General features: G+C 45.0%; 1 protein-coding gene across 1 annotated transcript; it reads left to right on the top strand.

The window, feature by feature from the left end:
- Positions 1-1,541: 1,541 nt before the first annotated feature.
- SPNS1 (SPNS lysolipid transporter 1, lysophospholipid) lies at positions 1,542-18,515 on the top strand. The gene is made up of 12 exons (XM_061561207.1): positions 1,542-1,962; positions 4,231-4,296; positions 6,029-6,165; positions 7,145-7,296; positions 7,810-7,876; positions 10,067-10,209; positions 11,897-12,049; positions 12,525-12,720; positions 13,359-13,424; positions 14,287-14,385; positions 15,320-15,488; positions 17,040-18,515. The coding sequence occupies exons 1-12, from the start codon at positions 1,638-1,640 to the stop codon at positions 17,117-17,119; spliced, it is 1,653 nt and encodes a 550-aa protein (XP_061417191.1). The 5' UTR covers positions 1,542-1,637; the 3' UTR covers positions 17,120-18,515.
- The last annotated feature ends 1,816 nt before the right edge of the window (positions 18,516-20,331 follow it).

The following is a 20,331-nucleotide window of genomic DNA, read 5'->3' as shown; positions in this document are numbered from 1 at the left end:
GAGACTAGGCAAGTTGAAGCCGGTCCAGAGTTTTGGGGAAACCAGGCCCTAGAAGGCACATGGGCGGATGGAATGTTTGATTAAAATGCTTAAATGAAGATAGAATTTTGTCTTAATGTATTACTAGCTTTGGTGCCATCTTTGGCACCAGGAAGGCTCCGATGAACAGAGGGGCTCACACGCTTAAAGATCATCATTCTTTCAGCAGTACGTTTTCAGAAAAATATTTAATTTTCTCTATCAAATGGTTCTTTACTCTGTCAAATGATGTTGCAGCCTTCCTGTGGTTGTCGAAGTTAAAAAGTGAAAATGACGGACATGGATACTTCAGTTCTGTACATCAATAATTAGCACTGTATTTTCACACGAAAAATATGTAATGCATACCTTCATCAATAAACAATCGCAAATGAACAATGACTCCATCAAATGTTTATCCCAATCTCCACGTCAGGTGACGACCTCATGATAACAATCTTGCAATTTTCAAAGGGGAATTTTATATATTTTGCTGATTTTCTTTTTTGTGCTGATTGTTGTGGTTACCCTCTTACTTGTGCTTGCTTCGGTTCTCGAAATAGAAGGGGAGAGGCAAACAACTTTAAATAAAACAATGTTAGTTTAATTCTTGTTTAAAACGTCCCACCAAGTTAATAGTCGTTAATAATTAGTTTTCAAAGAATACTTTTAGAATTAAGCCTCTCGTCACAAGGTTTTCTCTGGCGAGCAATCACAACCAACCAAATCACTCAATAAAAAACGCATTCGTCAGCAACACTACCTTAAAATGAGAGTACTGCATATAATTAGCAACGTTTTGGGCAATGCCCCTTATTTATAGTAAATAGAGAGGCCAGAGAGGTAAGAGAGATCACAAATAGGCCTCCGTTTGCTCTAATCACCCCATCTCTGGCCTGATGGTTGTGAAAGGCCATTGCCCAAAACGTCGCCTATCATATACTTTATATTTTTTAAAGGCAGTGTTATTGACGAATGCACTGTCCAGTATTGCATTTTTTTGTTATTTGTGATTGTCCACCATTGCCATCAACAACACTGTATCACCAATTCAGAATATGCGTTTATACTGGAAGGAATCCGATTAGCTATAAAGCTCTTTTCCCACCGATATCCAGTAATCAATCAAAAGCGCGTGTCTCCGCTTTATGGGTCAGGTCGCACTTGCAAAAGTGGGGAATTCGTTTTTTGTTGTTGTCGGTGCGTGGCTCAATCATTGTACAGCTTCTCCATTTGCAAGCGGAACAACAAAAATGACCCCATCCCGTGTCTCAACTCACCACGAAAACAGAAGTCCAATCGTCATCTCACACCTCTGAAAAAAACCACATCACCAAATTAAACAGCGGGTCATTTGACAAACCCCAACCGTTGCCCTCCCACCCCCACCCACTGATGTACCACCCGTGAGCCACCAGTCCGTACGAATTCCACATTCACGTGGCAGGGCCAAGTCCATCGAAATCCCACAGCAGCAGCAACAACAACAGCCGCATTACGTGCCCCCCCCTCAGCCCCCACCCCCTCACCCCCCCTCACATGACTGCCACCTCCAGCGCGGATCGCTCCTTCCTCTCTCTCCATCATCATCACCACCACCGCGACAAACATCGGCGCTCATGAGCGGCAGGGACACCAGCAGGCCTACGATGAAGGCGGCGGACGACGTGGGCGACGAGGAGGTGGAGGGCGATGGAGGACGAGGAGGGGAGTACGAACGACAGCGGCTGAGCGGAGGCCGCCAAAGCCCCGACCTTGCCTGGATGCGGTGCCCGGAAACGGTGGACGGAGGCGGCGGAGGTGGAGGCGGCGAGCCGCTCGAGGCCTCGCTCCCCCGGGATGTTCACACCGTGACGGGGGTGTCCAGGCACCGCTCGCTCGCCGTGGTGATCATCCTCTTCTACGTCAACCTGCTCAACTACATGGACCGCTTCACGGTGGCCGGTGCGAGGCTGTTGAGAGAGAGGGAGCGAGGGAGCATCGTTTGTCTGGCGTGGGGTCGGTGGTGATGGTGGTGGTGGGGTCCTGCGGGTCTCTGTTGTTTGTTGTTTTTTTGTGGCGCCTCTAACCAGGTTCCCTCTCGTGTGTACTCGCGTGCCTCACGGGGTCTCTCGTGGTCAGGCTCGTTGGTGTTGCTGGACGGTGCTGGGTGTCCTGGCTGCGTCCCGTGTTTATCCGCTGTTGCTCCCCCCCCCACGCCTTGGCTGTCATCCTTATACCGTGGTGTTCCTTGGCCGTCCCTTCTTTGTGTGTGTCCGAGTTTCTTGTTGGTCTCCCAAAGTCTCGCGGTGTTCCTCAACAACCCCCTGGTGGTCTGGTTTTTCCTGGTATCCTTGTGCCCTTCGACCTTCAACGATTACTCTACGTACCACGGTTGTTTCTCGGTGTCCACTTGTAACAACCCCTGTTGTGTAACCCCCCTACCCACCCACCCGTGTTCCTCTCGGCATGCCCTGGACACGAGCCGGTAGCTCTCCGTGTTCACCCCCTCTGTGTCTCCCTGGTTGCCTTCCCACCCTGTACCCCAGGTTGTCCGTGGTTCAATTGGCGGTGCCCGTAGGTCCCCCTGTCCCCTTGGTGTCCACGTGTCTCGTTTTTTGCAGCGCGAACTCGCTTATGCTTCGGTGTCCCGGTGATCCATCGTCTATCCTTGCCAACTCACCCTCCCATTCGTGCTGTCTGTGTGCATCACCTCGTGGTGCGGTGTTTCTAACGGAGGAGGAGTTGGGTGTAGAGGGGGGGGGCAATTTCGCAGATAAGACATCGTCCGTGTGGGGGGCCGCCACGCATTTGAATCCATCGTGTGGTTTGACAGCAGTACGATGATGATGGTGGTGAGTGTTTTCCACTATTTGTGTGTTGTCAGGGGCCCCGCTGAAGCCCAACCTAGTGCCTAGGTGACCCAAAATCTCAGCTTCTCTACGCAAAGCTTCGGCGTTCCGTAATGGCTCCACCTGGTCAGGAATTTGGTCAGGTCCGTCCTTCATTAGCCAAGGCTTCACGTTACCGTTAACTCGGAGTTACGAATTTGGAAGGAGAAAGTAACAAACACAGTTGACACACTGGATGAGGAGGCCCTTCCTCCAGCAATGGATTTAGAAAAGGATTGTGCATGTACTTTACACATGCTCTTAGGTTTGCTATTTAAAGTGATATTGGGGCAAAACATAGAAATGTTTTATGCAACCCACCAGACTATGTAGAATCTGCATCCGTAGAATCAAAGACCCATCATTAACTTACAAAGACGTAATATAATATACCATTGCTTCAGTGATTGGGCCTTCTGACTTAAGAGGTTACACATGCACTCTGAAGAGGTTTTATATATATAAACATTGGCATTTTTGAACAAGGGCCATTGACTGCAACGTTAGCATAGTGCCTTTATTTTGTTATATGGCAGTGGTAAATACAAATTCAGCGAGCGCGATGTCACGCATGTGCACTACTATCGACCCAGGCCACGAAACAGTTTGAATTTGACCGTTGACCCTGGTTGCATGTCAACCCTGTCGAACGTCACTTGGTGTAGGCAAATGTGGTGATCTGTGAAACCCTCCAGGGACCCGACCCATCCACCAACTCACAAGGACCAGCGTGGTGAAATATGGTCTAACAACCCCCATGATTAATGCGATATGGAAAGGCCCTCATCCAGCAGTCAATTTACAAAGGGCTTTATCTAACATTAACAAGAATGATCATGGCCAAAGCTGTCGATGCCACTAACTATTATAACTACCGTGTACTCTACTTTATTGTACAATATATTTAGAAAATAGAATGCTTCGTTTCATGTGTGTAAATTACCATACCGCTAGATTCTATGAACTAAGGTTTGTTTTGCAGGATAAATTTCGCAGTGCCACTTTGCTTACATTTCGCTGGCACCATGGCAGCTTACTTAATTATTGACACCTGTGCCTTTTCCTTGGAAAATGTCAAATGTCATGAGCTAGAACATTTTTCACTGTAAATGTATGTGCAAGCTCTTCAGCGGTTAACTATAACGTTCCTCCTAAAATGGCTTTACGTGGTTCAAACTCACGTGACTTGCCTCTGGATATGGGATGTTCATCAGGAGCATTTGTTAATTACATTAATTTGAAATGCCTACATTTGCAAAATGAAACGTTCCTTGATTTTGATTTGACTGTTGTACTCTGCTTGTGGTGATGAGTCTGTGTGAATTGCGCTCCCTGTGCACAGGAATCCTTGTGCAGATTCAAAACTACTTCTCCATCAACAACACCATGTCCGGATTACTCACTACAGGTGAGAACGGTGCACTGAATAATCTTACATGTTCAAACTCGCTTGTGAGAAAAAATTGCACGAAGTGGAATAATATGGGCATGTCCATACACGTGTTATTAATTTTTTTGGGGGAAAAAAATCAAATAGTTTTTAACTGCGTGCTTGAAACTTTGGCACCACATTCCATACATCCTTAATTTGTGTTTCTACCAACAACTGTTTGAGTTTTAGTAGTAGGGTGTTACCCTTTAAACTGGTACAAAACTGACACCTTTATACAAGGCATCATGTTTGCAATAACCACAACACAAGTAGTCAAAATGCAAACCAAAAAAGAAACAACTCTGATGATGATAATGATATGCACTGTCCTTGAAGTTGATTGGTCCACACCCGAGACAGCTTTTCTTTAGAGCCTAGTCTCCATTGGTGTTGGACCAGATGACACCAAAAGGCATACAATTCAAAAACAGTGCACTATCAGAGTATTGAGAGCTCGGGGTAAGCATTTACACTATGAGACCTCCTTTACCAGTGGCAAAATATAGTGTAAATGCTTACCCCGAGCTCTCAATACTCTGATAGTGCACTGTTTTTGAGTTGTACGCCTTTTGGTGTCATCTGGTCCAACACCAATGGAGACTAGGCTTTAAAGAAAGCTGTCTCGGGTGTGGACCAATCAACTTCAAGGACAGTGCATATCATTATCATCATCAGAGTTGTTTCTTTTTTGTTTGCATTTTGACTACTTGTGTTGTGGTTATTGAAAACATGATGCCTTGTATAAAGGTGTCAGTTTTGTACCAGTTTAAAGGGTAAAAACCTACTATATTTTGCCACTGGTAAAGGAGGTCTAATAGTGTAAATGCTTACCCCGAGCTCTCAATACTCTGATAGTGCACTGTTTTTGAGTTGTATGCCTTTTGGTGTCATCTGGTCCAACACCAATGGAGACTAGGCTCTAAAGAAAGCTGTCTCGGGTGTGGACCAATCAACTTCAAGGACAGTGCATATCATTATCATCAGAGTTGTTTCTTTTTTGGTTTGCATTTTGACTACTTGTGTTGTGGTTATTGCAAACATGATGCCTTGTATAAAGGTGTCAGTTTTGTACCAGTTTTAAGGGTAAAAACCTACTACTATATTTTGCCACTGGTAAAGGAGGTCTCATAGTGTTTGAGTTTTCTTCAACAACACGTAACAAGATGGCGTACACCTGGGACTCAAATCTGGATCTGATGTGGTGTCGCCAATGCCATGGCGGGTCTGATGGAGGTTTATCGGGTGGAAACTCACAATACAAATGTTCACAATTCCAAGGGTATATGCATGTAGTTTTTTATATCGACCTAGCTTAAACGAGTAAATATAATTAGTTAATGGATGCCTTATATGTTAATGCAATGTGTGTAATGGCTCAACACGAGCTAGTAATATTGTTTTACATTTTTAAATAATGCACCAACTGCAGTTTTGCATGGCATGTGGTTTCCTTTATACAGGTATTTCCTTTCACACAAAGGCGCAGTACTGTATTGTACTGCAATGGAGCTCGTCAAAGGTTAACAGCAGACTCGTGCAATGCCATTGTCAACAACAGTTATCACAGTTTGGCTGAAGTTCATGATCGAGTAGATAAAGTGGTTGGTATGTGTGCCGATTGACATGTATCATTGTTGACATTTTATTGTACATTTTAGTGTAGCAGATATTTTGTAGCAGTCACATGCCACTTTTTACTCGTTTGCAGTGTTCATCTGCAGCTACATGTTGCTGGCACCGATCTTCGGTTATTTGGGCGATCGTTTCAATCGGAAGTTGATCATGTCGGTAGGGATCACGGTGTGGTCCGTCACCACGCTGGGAAGCTCCTTCATTCCAAAGGAGGTGAGCACTCTTGCAACAAGATGGCCCCCCACTGTCTTTTCTTGGATTTTCTGTTTGCACATAGTCACTTTAAGATGTTTTTTGTTCATGTTTTTGTTTTTTGTTTGTTGCGGTTGCACCCGATTCAAGAGCCGAATGGCTCACAGGGCTATAACTAATAAATTAACTTTGAACTTTGAACCGATGGACATGGCTTGCAAGATATTACCCCCAGGGTAATCAGGAGGGGGAGTCGAGCGGGTGGCTCATTAAAACAACTAGAGCTCAGATAATGTAACAACATTCATGCATTCACTCATACATCTATAACACGCACACATTTCACGTCAAAAGGACATTCAGAAGGCATGGGAGAAGACATTTGAGAGATGAAGCTCCTCAGATTCTGACAAAAGGATGACACCCAGCGCCGACGAGCGCAGTGAGAGAGGGAGTGAATTCCAGACGACTGGGGTCGCGACAGAGAACCGCCGTTCGAGCGACGGCCTCTTTGATGAGGCCACTTGAGGCAGACCGAAGGTTGCGAGGTGGAACGTACGATGAGACGGCGTAACCTGAAGAGGTCGGTTGCTTTTGTAATGCACCCACAACGTAAGAAAAGTCTCGGTGAGAAAACCCATACGTACAAGGTGGAAAACTAAACTCTGCAAGAAGCTGGGTCATTAACGTTACCGACCTTCGTCACAGTAGTCACGGTTGACAGTTTGTGAATGCCAGCGATTGCCTAGCATGTCAGAACATTTATGTTTATATGTATATGTATGCATTTTTACACGTGAAGCTGCACGAGTATAAATTTAGAAGTGGTATGTCAGTGAAATGTTATCCATAAAAAATACGAATGTTAAATTTAGGATTGATGCAAATAATATGCCCACAGCTCCTATTTTAACAAGCATCACGATTGTCTGACCGTAGTGTATTTGTGCATTCCAGTTGTGTAGCCTGTGTTCTTTGTTGTGTGCGTTTGTTCCTAAAGAACTTCTGGGCATTCCTCCTGATGCGGGGACTGGTGGGCATAGGCGAGGCGAGCTACTCCACCATCGCTCCGACAATCATCGCCGACCTCTACACGCGCGACAAGCGTACCCGCATGCTCTCCATCTTTTACTTCGCAATCCCCGTGGGCAGGCAAGATTGATCCCCTCCCTAGTCCTGTTCACAGCTTCTTCTGACTCGTGATGCATGCCAACTTTGTCGCTCTCCCAATCTGTCTTTCCCCAAAATACTTTTTTTTTTATGCTCCAGCTATTATTTTTCACCAAAATTAAGTGTCGTCGATATTATCATCAATTCAATCCACACGCTGGGGGCGAAGGCCTCTCGAAGCAAGTCACCATTTCAGAGTTCTGTGACGCATAAATTAATCTAGCACCCGCACAGGAGGGGATTTTGCCGCTGCATCTCAGTGGTGGAAGTTCTTTCGGGCGCGTACCCTCCTTTGGCCGTAAATCCTTCATTCGTCTTTTAGGGTCTCGTTTGAATTTTGAGAGACACGTTTTTGTCCGTAAGCTTCTTTGGCAGAAAGCTCCAGGCAATGGGTCCAGTGACAGAGAAAGCGCAATTAAGTAAAAGCCTTTGCCTTATGGAATTGTATAACTTTGCTGTTATGGAATTATAATCACGTGCCGTTTTCTTTTTCAGCGGGCTGGGCTATATTCTCGGTGCAAACTTGGCGCAATTGACGGGCAATTGGCAGTGGGGACTGAGGGTGAGAGATTTTCATCGTTTCCATAAAACGCGGTACCGTTTAAAATAGCGCCATGCTTGCAAACACAGTTACACTGTCCTATGCACACACTTGGATGAGCAACATTGTCAGTGTGTACAAAAAAAACATTCAAAGACTAAAACGTCGTGAGAATTATTTTATTATGTTTTATTTTTATTATTTTATTATTTCCCTTCTACGTGACTTTACCGAAAGAACCAAGAAGATGAATCCCTGCAGTCACGAAAGCTTTAAATCGAAATTCAAAGACTAATTAATTATTTGAGCATACTGTGTTGACAGTGGTGCAAAAGAAAAACTGTACACATTCGTCAATAACACTGCCTTAAAAAGGAACAATATGAAATAGGTGACGTTTTGGGCAATGGTCCTTCTTCTTAGGACAAATAGGATAAGAGTTGAAAACTATTTAACACTTTGGGGGACTTTACTGTTCACTGTTTAAAAGGCAAGCTGGGAAGGCAGAATGTGGGCAAACTTTTTTCCCCATGTGCAATTATACACTGTGTAACAAAAACATTTATTTTTTTGTAGAAAGTGTTATTTTATAATTGCTTATGCCTCAAAAGTACAGAAAATGGCTGTTATTCCCCACAAACTTTGCTTTTGTGACCAGGACAGTGATATTTAGAAATGTACCTATTGTCAATGAGAAAACGTGTACATTTGTGTCATTCCTTCACGTAAAGTCCTGGTCACAAACGCAAAGTTTGTTGGAAATAAGATCCATTTCCTATACTTGAGGCATAAGCAATTAGAAAATAACACTTATTACCCAGGAACAAAAATCGTGTTACATCGTGTTATTATAGAGAGAAATCTGGTAACAGTTGCTCAAAATAGTATAATCATTCACTGGCTTTGAAATTAATAAATATAAATCCTCTACTTGTTATACGAGTAAAAATGGTTTGGAATATTGTATTTGTAAAAATATATAATTAACAAAATATATCCCACTCAAGGTCAACATATATATTGAAGTTTGTAAAAAAAAATCATTAAAAACGTATGAATAAGTAGAAGAAATATATTCCTACAAGGAGAATGAGTTCAATGGAAACCCAAATGGAAGTGAAAATATATCAAGATATCAAATAAGGCATGTTAAGATTAATCTCCTAACCAATGAATTCACGATTCAGGGTTGTAATTTCTCTCCTTTTTACCATTTGCCTCGTATTTTCTTTCATTTTGTTTGTGCAGGTTTTTTATCGAGGCAAAAAATGTCATGCCATGAATTAACATAAATCATAAATGAGTTCTTGCGCAAAATTCCATGCATGTACAAGCACAAGAAAACATCATCCTTCCACTCCAGCGTGTAGCCAGTTCATGCAATGTAAACTCTTCTGTGCCGTCTTAACCTTCTAGCTATCAATTTTCCTCCACCACTTTACAGTCCTCGCCTCCATCTTCCATGTCGTTAACATTTCAGTCCATCTCTCTTGGACAGGCACCCCACCTGATTTAGACAACAACTTAGAGGTACGGTGCTAAGCTCAGGGCTGCTCGAAAGCCTGACCAAACAGATTGACTTTCAAAAAACATCTAAAGGCCTAAATGCATTTGATGTTGCGGATGCGCATAGGGATATAGAGTTCCACACCGAGGAGGCAACAGCAGAGGATCTTTCAATAAATCGCTCTTCCCTGTACCAATTTTGATTCCATAATAACGAATTTCCGCATTTCCAGATGTGGGTTTGGTCCCTGACCTTTGGGACGACTAAGAGGATCTGAGGGATCTTGTCGGTTCATATCGTAAAAGCATGGAAGACATGTATACAGGTGGCAAACCATACAACGCCTTAAAAACCAAAGGAATAATTTTTTTAAAATAAATTATTTGACTGACTGGCAGCCAGTGTAAGGATCGTAATATGGGTGTTATGCAAGTGCTCTCTGGTTTTCATCAGAACACGTACCGCTGCATTCCGAATTAGTTGCAGTTTACTAATTCATTTCTTCGGAAGACCAGAAGAGCATGACAGTACATCGTGCGGCAGGGGGAACCCCCTGGTGGCAACCGTCCCCGCGCGGCGTGAATTGATTGCAGCAGCAGCCTGCAATGTTGCCCTGTGATTTCACAATTAAATGTGTGCAATTGATCACATTTGGACTATGTCATTTGCCCTGCTGGGTCCTTGCCTGTCTGCCTATATACCAGGTGACCCCAGTTCTGGGCGTGTTGGCGGTGCTGCTCATCTTTTTCGTGGTTCCCGAGCCCCCGAGGGGCGCCATCGAGCAGGAAACGGGCGTACATCTGTCAAGAACCAGCTGGCTCACCGACCTCAAGTCCCTGGCACGCAAGTAAGGGGGGTGCGCCGCCTTTTCATGCATGCGCCGCTTTGCCTTGCGCCTGTTTCTCATTCATCTGAAGGCACCAGAAGGCGGCAGCTTATGCTGGGATGTGAATAAGCGGCGGCAAATGAAGACTCTGGGTCCACCTGGATTTCTGCTTTTGTCATGAGATTTCATTTTGTCAAGCCCGGTGTTTCGTTCGTACTCGTGAAGCCGTACAAAGTTACGGTCATGTGTACCATTTCGCCGATTCCACCAAGGGTACATAAATTGCGTGGTTATACAGTAGATTGTAAAATTGTTTTATATGTAACGGTATGCCCTGCTGCTTTGAACTTTCAGAACGCTTTCGAATTTAACCAACATTTGGGTGCAGAAATATATTTTGAAATAATTAATGGCATTAGACTGATTAAAAGTAGTGGTTCCCAACTTTTTTTCATCTGTAGAGCACTGTCAACCCTAAACGAATATTTGTGGTCCACCACACTGGAAAAAATGTGTTTGTTTTCTGAGAAGAAAAAAAATTATCATCTGCAACATTTCCACGGACCACTTTCCATGGCCTTGGGGGGCCCACTTGTGGAACGTGGACCACAACAGGTAGAGAATTACTGCATTATAGAAATATGCAACTAAAAAAGCTAATCGCGCTTATCTTGTAGAAGAATAAGTAAAGCGGTGTTTTCCAGGCTGGCCAACACAAATTTAAGGCATAGTGTATAAGATGACTTTCAGGTGCACATACGAATGCTGCTAAAGCACTTTAGTGACATTGATGTATAAAATGTATGGCAGTAACATTACAGCAGGGTAGCATTTGAGTGCTATGTGGTGTGCCTGGCTACTTCAAATGTTTTATTTCACGATCGTTAACACTATCATTCAGCCATGGAACAGTCCTGGTAAATATATCAACAGGAACTCTGTTTTTATTTTTGGGTTGCATCTACCTTTAAGCCAGGGTTCTTCATCTGGGGGCCTGCAGGTCAGATGTGCTCTTGAACTAATCCACAAAGAGACATGGCTCCTAAGACATCAATACAGATTAGTGGGATAAAGGGAGAGAGATCAGAGAGACAAGGAGGTATGCATTTAGTGATCACCTGTTCCAGACATTGACAGAGGCCATGCGATGTCACAGTTTGTACATGTGACATGATGTCAAGTGGCTTACCAGCACACGCTAATTTTTTTGTGGCTTGCTGGAAAATATATATTAAAAATCCCTGCTGTATACAATTTGACGGTTCAGCTACAACAGCACAAACACTTTGTTTGTTAAGGACCTAACATTGGAAGCTCATTGTCTACCCTAAACCGCATCCACTGCAAACCATGACGAATGCAGATACCCGATGAACAAATGGAATATGAAAAATTGTTCCAATGTGCGACTGTGGTCATCCAGAACAGACTGTAACAACATATAACAACGCAATGCCCAATCCGCAACTAAAAAGGATACATCACAGGAATACTCCGCTGCTCCTGATGCGGTTATCTGGCTTGACCACCTGCATGTGAAATTTAAGTTGTTGCTCTGCATCTACATCAACCATACGAAAGAAGCATCCCACACATAATCTTTGTAAAGTGACCAATTGTATCGTTGCTCGGGCAGCCAGAAACTCCACCTGCATTTCCGGTGTTCTGCGGATCTTCACCCAAACCCCCCGTTTCGTTTCCACCACAGCCAGAGCTTACTGTGGTCGTCGCTGGGATTCACGAGCGTGTCGTTCGTGACGGGCGCGCTCGCCCTCTGGTCGCCCGAGTTCCTGTCCTTGGCCGAGGTGGTGCAGGGCCGGCTCAGACCCTGCGTCACGGAGCCCTGTGAAGGATACAGCCAGTGAGCGACATGCGTGTGCACGCACACTCACACAGCACACAGTTCATCATGTTAGACTATTGATCTGGCGAGCTCGTTTAGAGTGTGCCTCCTAATTACACTCGCGACACCCGCGTAGAGTCACGGTGTGAACATTGATTGTTTAAGATTCTTTATTACAAATTATATGGTAATCTTATGTTTAGACGAATGGGCCAGGAGAACAAAAAAACTGTACTAACGAGACGGAATGGATAAAAAAAGAAAACAAATGATCAACATTACAAACCAGAACTAAAATCTAACTTACCTTGAATCAAAATCAAACGGTGACATTTCATCAAATTGCTGTTGGGACCGAATGGCCACATGTCCACAACAGCTTGCCAAGATAAAGTTGTTTCACCGAAACACTTTGCACCTTGCGTCATTGCGGCTGCATTGTAGACTCGTTTACACTGCCCCGTCTTTTGTCCGTCGCCCCACCCGCCCGCAGGGTCAGCCTGATTTTTGGAATCCTGACGTGCGTGTCGGGCTTTATCGGTGTGGGAGTGGGCGCCGAGATCGCCCGTCGCTACAAGAAGTACAACGCACGCGCCGACCCGCTCGTGTGCGCCTTCGGGCTGCTGAGCTCCGCCCCGTTCCTCTTCCTGTCGCTCGTCACGGCTGAAAGCAACACGACCGTCACATATGTACGCACCACGCACTCCAGAGCGCCACTTGAATTTGTCGCGGCCCCTTTCTGTGACGAACAACAACTAAATTTACATTTGTCAATAACACCGCCGATTCTGGTCTACTCGTTATTTCAGAGAGCAGACATTGTTCGATGGGAGACGGAGATTTTTGCAGTCTGGAATTCCCCTTCCTCTGTCCATTAGGGAATCGGTGTTACATTTTTTTAAATCGCTTCTTTAAACTCACCTGTTTATTAGTACAGGCTTTCTCCATAACTTAAGCTTTATGCAAGCGCTTTTAGGCCTTGTGTAAATTTCACTTAGAAAGCTGAGTTTATTATTATAATCGGATACGTTTTGCACAATGGTCCTTTTTCATAGCATATGGTGCGCTTTAATTTAAAACAAGGGACATTTACAGTTACAGAGTTCGATTTCAATCTATTGCTGTGCTCCAATCTCCTGGCTGCCTCATGACCAAAGCCTATAATTTTTTTAATATTTTAAAGGGACTGCTATTGACAAATGTCGCTTTTTCTGTTTGTCAACTATGTACACCACTGCCAACGCAGCATCGCCAAATCGTTTTAGCTTGCTAAGATTACTTGCTATTTTTTTTTCACCCAACACCCGGCTCATGCAATCTTTTCCAGTTTTTCATTTTCTGCGGGGAGACGCTGCTGTGCCTCAACTGGGCCATCGTGGCAGACATCCTGCTGGTGAGTCCTTCCCTTACATGTCGTCGGCGCCATGAATGTGCTGGTGAAAAGGTTTCAAGAGTTAATTTACACGGCCACAAATACATCGGAACATTAAATTCACTATTTTTCATTTATATCTTCTTGTGAGATTCTGAGTGTTTCTACTGTGAGGAAAATCATCAATTTGACAATCATTTCCAAATATATGGTTTACACCTGCTTGCGAGTAAATAAATAGTGCTCCGTTTTGAGTGTTGCTGATAGTAATTGAATTTATCCAATAGAGTCACCGAGTCTCGAGATTCTTTTTTGGGAGGGCCCTAAAATGGAATGTCCAGTCAATTTCATTCGTGAATCTTTTGCGTGCGGGAGGGAATCAAAGTATCGAAGAAACCCCACACACATGCAAGGTGATGACACGCAAAGGTCCACACGCACAGATGGGTTCACGTACCATTTGACATCATGGCATCTCCAGGCCACCTCTCAACCCGAGCCTACAATACCTGGCATTCAGCACCAGTTTCCCAATATAGGTAGTAACCAGACTAAATCTAGCTTAGCGTCTGAGATCTGACAAAATTGGACCGCTTCAGGGAGATTTGGTTGTCGAGAGCTGACAAGCAGCAATATAAACTGACAAGAACGAACAAGCAGCAATATAAAAAAGTTCTTTTCACAAATCTACACGGTCCACAAACCGCCATGCCACCCAAAGTTAGGCGAGTAAGCCACCTCGCCCGGCAGGTGTAGAGATTTTTGGACCAACAGACGTCGCGGTTGTGGTGCACGGCAGCATACTGCAACGGACCCACGGCAGTGCGTGCGCTGCAAGCTATTCACGGCGTATTCCTCCCCCCCGCCTCCGCCGCGCGTGCAGTACGTGGTGATACCGACAAGACGCTCCACGGCCGAGTCCGTGCAGATCCTCATGTCCCACCTCCTCGGAGATGCCTTCTCCCCGTACCTCATCGGCAAGGTGTGGGCAACACACACGAGACACCTTCCACTCGCACCACACCGCACACCCCCTCCAGCATGCATGTTGGGGGGATGGACACTGCAGGTTAGTTCCCCACGTTTATTTAAATTGTGTTCTTCTTTCGTATGGATGACGACGTAGAGACAGAGAAACAACTACAATTTCACATTCGGGTGGACAAGCCAGATAACTGCGTCTGGAGCAGCGGGAGCGCATCGATGTGATGTCTTTGTATTTGTGCATCATCAGGCATTGCGTCGTTGTTCGGTCTGTTCTGGACGACTACAGTCGTGCACACTGCTCAGTTTTAAATTTTCCATTTGTGTATCAGGCATCTGCCATGGTTTGTGCAGTGGTTGCGGTTTAGGGTGGACCAGGAGCTTCGTGGAAGTTCAAACCCAGGAATGGATGCAATGTTATTCAAAGTTGCGCACTTTATTATTTTTTTCCTATAAGTTCTAATGACAATGAAGAATTTCAATTTACCAAGCAAAAGTGTTGTGCTGTGTTGTGGACGCATTTAATTTGCGTATGTTAAAGACATCATGTTGACTGTTGGGAAAAGAACGTGGGCTTGGGGCGGAGAGGTGTCTTAAGATTGGGTAATGGCCGGTAGTGAAGACTAATCATGGAGTGGCAACGCAAGGAGAGTTAACACCCAAAAGGGACATGAACCACAGAGAATGGAAGAATGACATCAGCTTCTGTGCAGAAGCCGGGTGGATCAGTGCGTCGCGAGACCATGAGAAAGCTACGGTGTGGGGAGGCCTTCAACCAGCAGTGGTTAGATCATAGCTAATGAAAGAAATTATCTTCCAGGAAAACCATAACATTGTCAGCCATTTTAGATAATGGTGTAATGGTCAATACTTGAGGCTTTGCTGGTGCTACATGGAAATAGCCACCGTTTCTGTGCATGCGTTTTTACCAGATCTCGGACTCAATCAAGGGAGATCGAGATTCGTACCTGTGGCGGTTCTTGAGCCTGGAGTACGCGCTGCTCATCTGCGCCTTCGTGTGCGCTTTCGGGGGCGCCTGCTTCCTCAAGACGGCCACCGTCATCGAGCAGGACCGGGAGCGAGCGGAGATGATCGTCAGCGGTGAGTATGCGCAAGTGGAGGGGGGCCGTGCACACCTCCCCACATCCCCCTCCACGTAGGATTGAAAACCAACTTCTTCATTAGAACTGCTTTTTCCTGTTTCGTTCGTTGGCTTCCCCCCCCCGCACTTCCGTCCGGCACGGTTGGCTACGTACGTGTGCGATAAAAGTTGTACACGCATACACGCGCATGTGTACGCCCTCGCGTGCTCCCGCACAGGTGTGGATACACGGACAGTGGCGTAGCGAGCGAGTTGTTGTTGTAGTAGGCGGTAACAACTGCTCCCTGGGGCCCGCAGGCCGAAAAGGTGTGGAGGGGAGGGGGGTGCGGGCTCAGGCGCCGGGCTACAAAAGGGGGAGCTTAGAGGGAGAGCTCCCAGGTTGTCCCCTGTACAAGGGCCCCGTGCTGATCGTGCTATGCCACCGAGATCTGACAAAATTGAAAGGGGAGCAATGCACACTTAAGAAACCTAAATTGTCAAACAAGGCACGTCTCAATGCATCTGCATATCTAAAACACAAAAAAAGCCTGAATGCCAAATAAAACACTCATATGTTGTACCAGATGTGCAGCGATGTAGATTCATTTATTTAAGTCGATTCATATGCTCACGGTAACGTGCCTTGAATCATGCATCTTAGGAATCTATTATTTAGGATGTATAATGCATATTGCTAATCTCATGTATAAATAATTATCATGGCGTGAACAAAACAATGAAAAAAATCCAATATATACATATAACGTGATCAAGACATAATGGATCCTTGCATGAAAATCAACTCCAAATCATTGAATGGCTAGGGAGTAGAATCATTACATGCCTGTATTGAACAACAAAAAATATGCCCACCATTAATTTCTGTGCACAGAAATGCGATCTTATTTAGCCACTGCACACATCCAAATTGCACCGTGTTTATTCCCTGCTCGTTGCTTTGTTTCCACGTCTCGCCGTGTAAAAGCGACACCACCTTGGGTGACGGAGCTGTTACACGGCTACGAACGTGTTCTGATTTATTAGGTTTCAAATCACTCCCTCGCTCAAGACAAGTGCCAGCATGGAACCCATCCGACAATCGCACAAACATCCACCACATGCCTTCACAAACCCATTAAACCTTGCGCATACACGCATGTGAGCGCGTGTAGAAAAGGTGCCGTTCTCCTGTAACACGGTAGTTGCATTCCTGAAAGAACACCACGTTACAATTTATAATCGAGGGTAAAGCAGTACACGATGAGACGTGAGATGCGTTATGCAGGCTGAGCAAAAACCGAGGTGCGTGGGTAGCATCGGGAAGCATCCAGCAGCATCCTGCCCTTGCGCGATGCTACGCCGAGGCAGCCATACACGACTGCTTATATTCCGACTCCTGCGACGTAGTTCTCTGTTCACTCAAATCGCGTTATATCCAATTCGCATGCACATTCATCACATATTGCATTTGTTTATGAAAACGACACTCGTTACAGGAGAACAAACTGTACATTAACTGAAACCGCACTTCTCTCCAAATGTTCCCAATGCCCCCCCCCCCCCCGGGACAGGCACGGCCACGGAGGAGGATCTTTTGCTGCCGCATGACGGCCGACCCAGGAGTGTGTACGTCAACGACATCTTGAGCTAACGGACGATCGAACCGTGCGAGGGGGAGCACACAAGGTGGAAAACTATGGGCACCCAGGTGCCAGAGTTTGGGGGGGACTCAAAACCAAGGCAATTTGTACAGAGACTGCATTATTGTTGTTTGCGACGGTGTTACCAAGATGTTTTTTTCTCTTTTCCTCCATCATCTCTTTGCATCATTATCGGTTGTACAACATTTCAAACATGCAAGTGCAATTTGTAAATGTGTTTTTTTTTTTTTACAAAGCACAACACTCCTTAAAAAGGGTGAGGTTCTTAGTAAGTAAATAGGATTTACGCAAGACTCCATTAACTACTATTACGGGTCACCGTTTGACGCGTTTAATGTGAAGCTTGACATTGTGATGGCAGGTGAGAGTGGCTCTTAACAGCATTAAGTATATCACCGCGTACTTGATGCCCCATACTGCCAACTTGGAGCATTTTTTGCTCAAGGATTTGCTTAATTCACTGCAATACTAAAATTGTGTTTACAAATTTAAAAAAGTGGAATTTTAAATTACCACGTGAAATAATGGCCGGTCTACTTTTACCGGGAGATTTTTACGAGATTATTTTTTTTGGCACCATGCCAATTCCGACCTCTTCAACGCTCACGCGTGCACTAAAGGTGCACACGTGATCCATCAGTAGCAGAGCATTAGGGGACGAGTTAATTCTGCGTTCAAAAGATGTCAAGTTGACGTTAACCCCAGTGGCAAGCTGCTTTGCTCGTGAAAAAACGACCTTTGTAGGTGCAGGCACATCACGACAACGATTATCGCTCTGGGGGAAAAGGAAACATCTGCCATGCAGCCAGGAATAAAATCATCTAGTGGATAAGCTAGCATGTCAAACTGTACCGATGAGTACTTTTACAGGATTTTAAAAAGGGCCTGCAGATTTAACTGTGCACTAGTAGACAAACGGTTTTAATGTTAGCATGTTAAGTTTTCAACTTTTTTCCCCCTCCCAACCATTAAATGTTGCCCAAGTTGCCATTAAATTGCATTGGGCCAGGTGTAGCAACAACGGTAACGCAATGGATTTGCGCAGAGCTTTAATTATACGGTCTTTACCGCAGTCGCTAACGAAGGAAAGGTAAGGTTACCCATTGCTGGAAACGCTCCAGGTAAGATGCTGTAATCACCAGTTTCCTTGCAGGGTTCACCATACATTGGAGCTTCACTACATTTCAACGCATTTCCTGAATCCATTGCCAGTGCCTTGAAAGACAGGCAAACAGGCTACCCCGATTGCAATAATATTTGGCATTTGTAAGGATGTTGCCAAGTTTATTGACTTTAATATGTACAATGACTTGTTTTTTTTATGTCAAGGTGTTATTGGTTTGAATGTATCACTGTAAATAAACTTGCAAGAACCTGTCAAAGTGAGCAGTATGTGCTGTGTGGTTTTTCTAAATTTGTATAGAATGTTACTGCCTCGTGTGGTAATGATCACCGTGGCTTTGTTCCTTATTATAGCCGGGTGAGAACCCATTGTGGTCAAGAGTCCTTTTGCAAAGGAACATCTCTGTTCAAACGAAAGTGTCGATTTATAACCCTTTCCCGTTTTGAAACGTCTGCAAGTTGCAGGGTGGCGTCCCGTTCACCGCTGAATATCTGAGCACGCAAGTGGTTAGCGTTCATTTTATTTCGAGAGGCATTGCACCGCTGTTTTTAAAGACATTGTACTCGCTGCAGAGAACGGTAACGACATGACAGCAGCTGGCGCCAAACTGTGCCACACTCCCTCCCGCATGGCATTGTGGGAGCCTCGGTACGTCTTCCGACCTGAAGTTACGTACGTCTTGTACGTCACCGTACCAGAATCGGGAGGAAAAACTGATGACGTACAAGATGCTGACTGCAGGGATTCATCTTCTTCGCGTAGGGGTGCAGATATTTGTGGGATATACTTCGGGTGCAATGGGGTTTGCGTCGACGCAAACAATCAACCGGTTTAAAGAGGTGGAGCGAATCGCGTGGGTTTATTAGTAGAAGAATCTCCCCCCCCCCCAAGTTTCTTGTATGAATAAACATTGCTCCAATTGCAACCTCAAATGATGCGGTCAGCAGAGGGCAGTGCAGACCCGTTCATGCCGCTCTCGTCACAATATCTATGCCCCCCGCCCCCCGTCTTCACCAACCCGCAAGGTGAAGTAAGGGGCCGTCCATAAATGACGTCATGCACTTAGGGGGGGGAGGGTCAGACATTTGTGACGATGTGTGACGAGGGGGGGGGGGGGGTTGAGAAATGTGACGTCACATCAAAATGCGCAACTTTAAATGAATATAGACAACACGTTCTACTTAATTAAATAGACTTTTTTATAAATGTTTTCTCCTACAACATCAGAGTGCAGCGCCACATTAAATACGCACTACAATGACAATAGTTTAAAGCGATTTGAAGCAAGTTTTGGGGGGGGGGGCAGAGCTTTGTGACGTCATATTTGAGGGCGGGGTTCTGACTTTTTGTGACGCCGTGTGACGTGCGGGGGGGGTCAAAAATCGTCTAAAATCGCGTGACGTCTTCTTAGGGCTGTCAGACGCTGTCTTTCCGAGACCTGTTCTTCACCTGAGGACGGCTGCTTGCGTTGTGGCCGAAACGTCATGATAATTGTATTTTATTATGTTTTATTTTTATTATTTTATTACTTCCCTTCTACGTGACTTTACCGAAAGAACCAATAAGACGAATCCCTGCAGTCACGAAAGCTTTAAATCGAAATTTATCGCGTGACGTCATTTATGGACGACCCCTATGGTCATATAAACCAACCACGATCCTGGGTGCTGTGGCGAGGCTCCTCATCCAGCGATGGTTTGACAAGAGCGGCTGTCAATATATTCGCTCAAGCTATGCGTGGAGCTTAGAGGAGCCGACGGAATGAGAACATGATAATTGGTTTTTTTACCCTTCTATCTGGCAACAAAACTGACACCTTTTTTTACAAGGAGTCATGTTTGCATAGACCACAATACCTGCAGCCATAATGCAAACAAAACAAAACATAACTCTGATAATGTATGCACTGTCCTTGAAGTTGATTGGTCCACACCCGAGACAGCTTTCCTTAGAGCCTAGTCTCACTTGAGTTGGACCAGATGACGCCAAAATGTGTCAGTTTTGTTGCCAGATAGAAGGGTAAAAAAAACAATTATCATATTTTTTATTGGCAAATGAGGTTCCAATGGTGAGAATGAG

Source organism: Lethenteron reissneri, chromosome 27, assembly GCF_015708825.2.
Source record: "Lethenteron reissneri isolate LAM-NWPU_2019-01 chromosome 27, ASM1570882v1, whole genome shotgun sequence".
Lineage (NCBI taxonomy): Eukaryota > Metazoa > Chordata > Hyperoartia > Petromyzontiformes > Petromyzontidae > Lethenteron > Lethenteron reissneri.
Note: the sequence above shows the minus strand (reverse complement) of the source record. Positions and strands in the feature narration are given on the sequence as shown.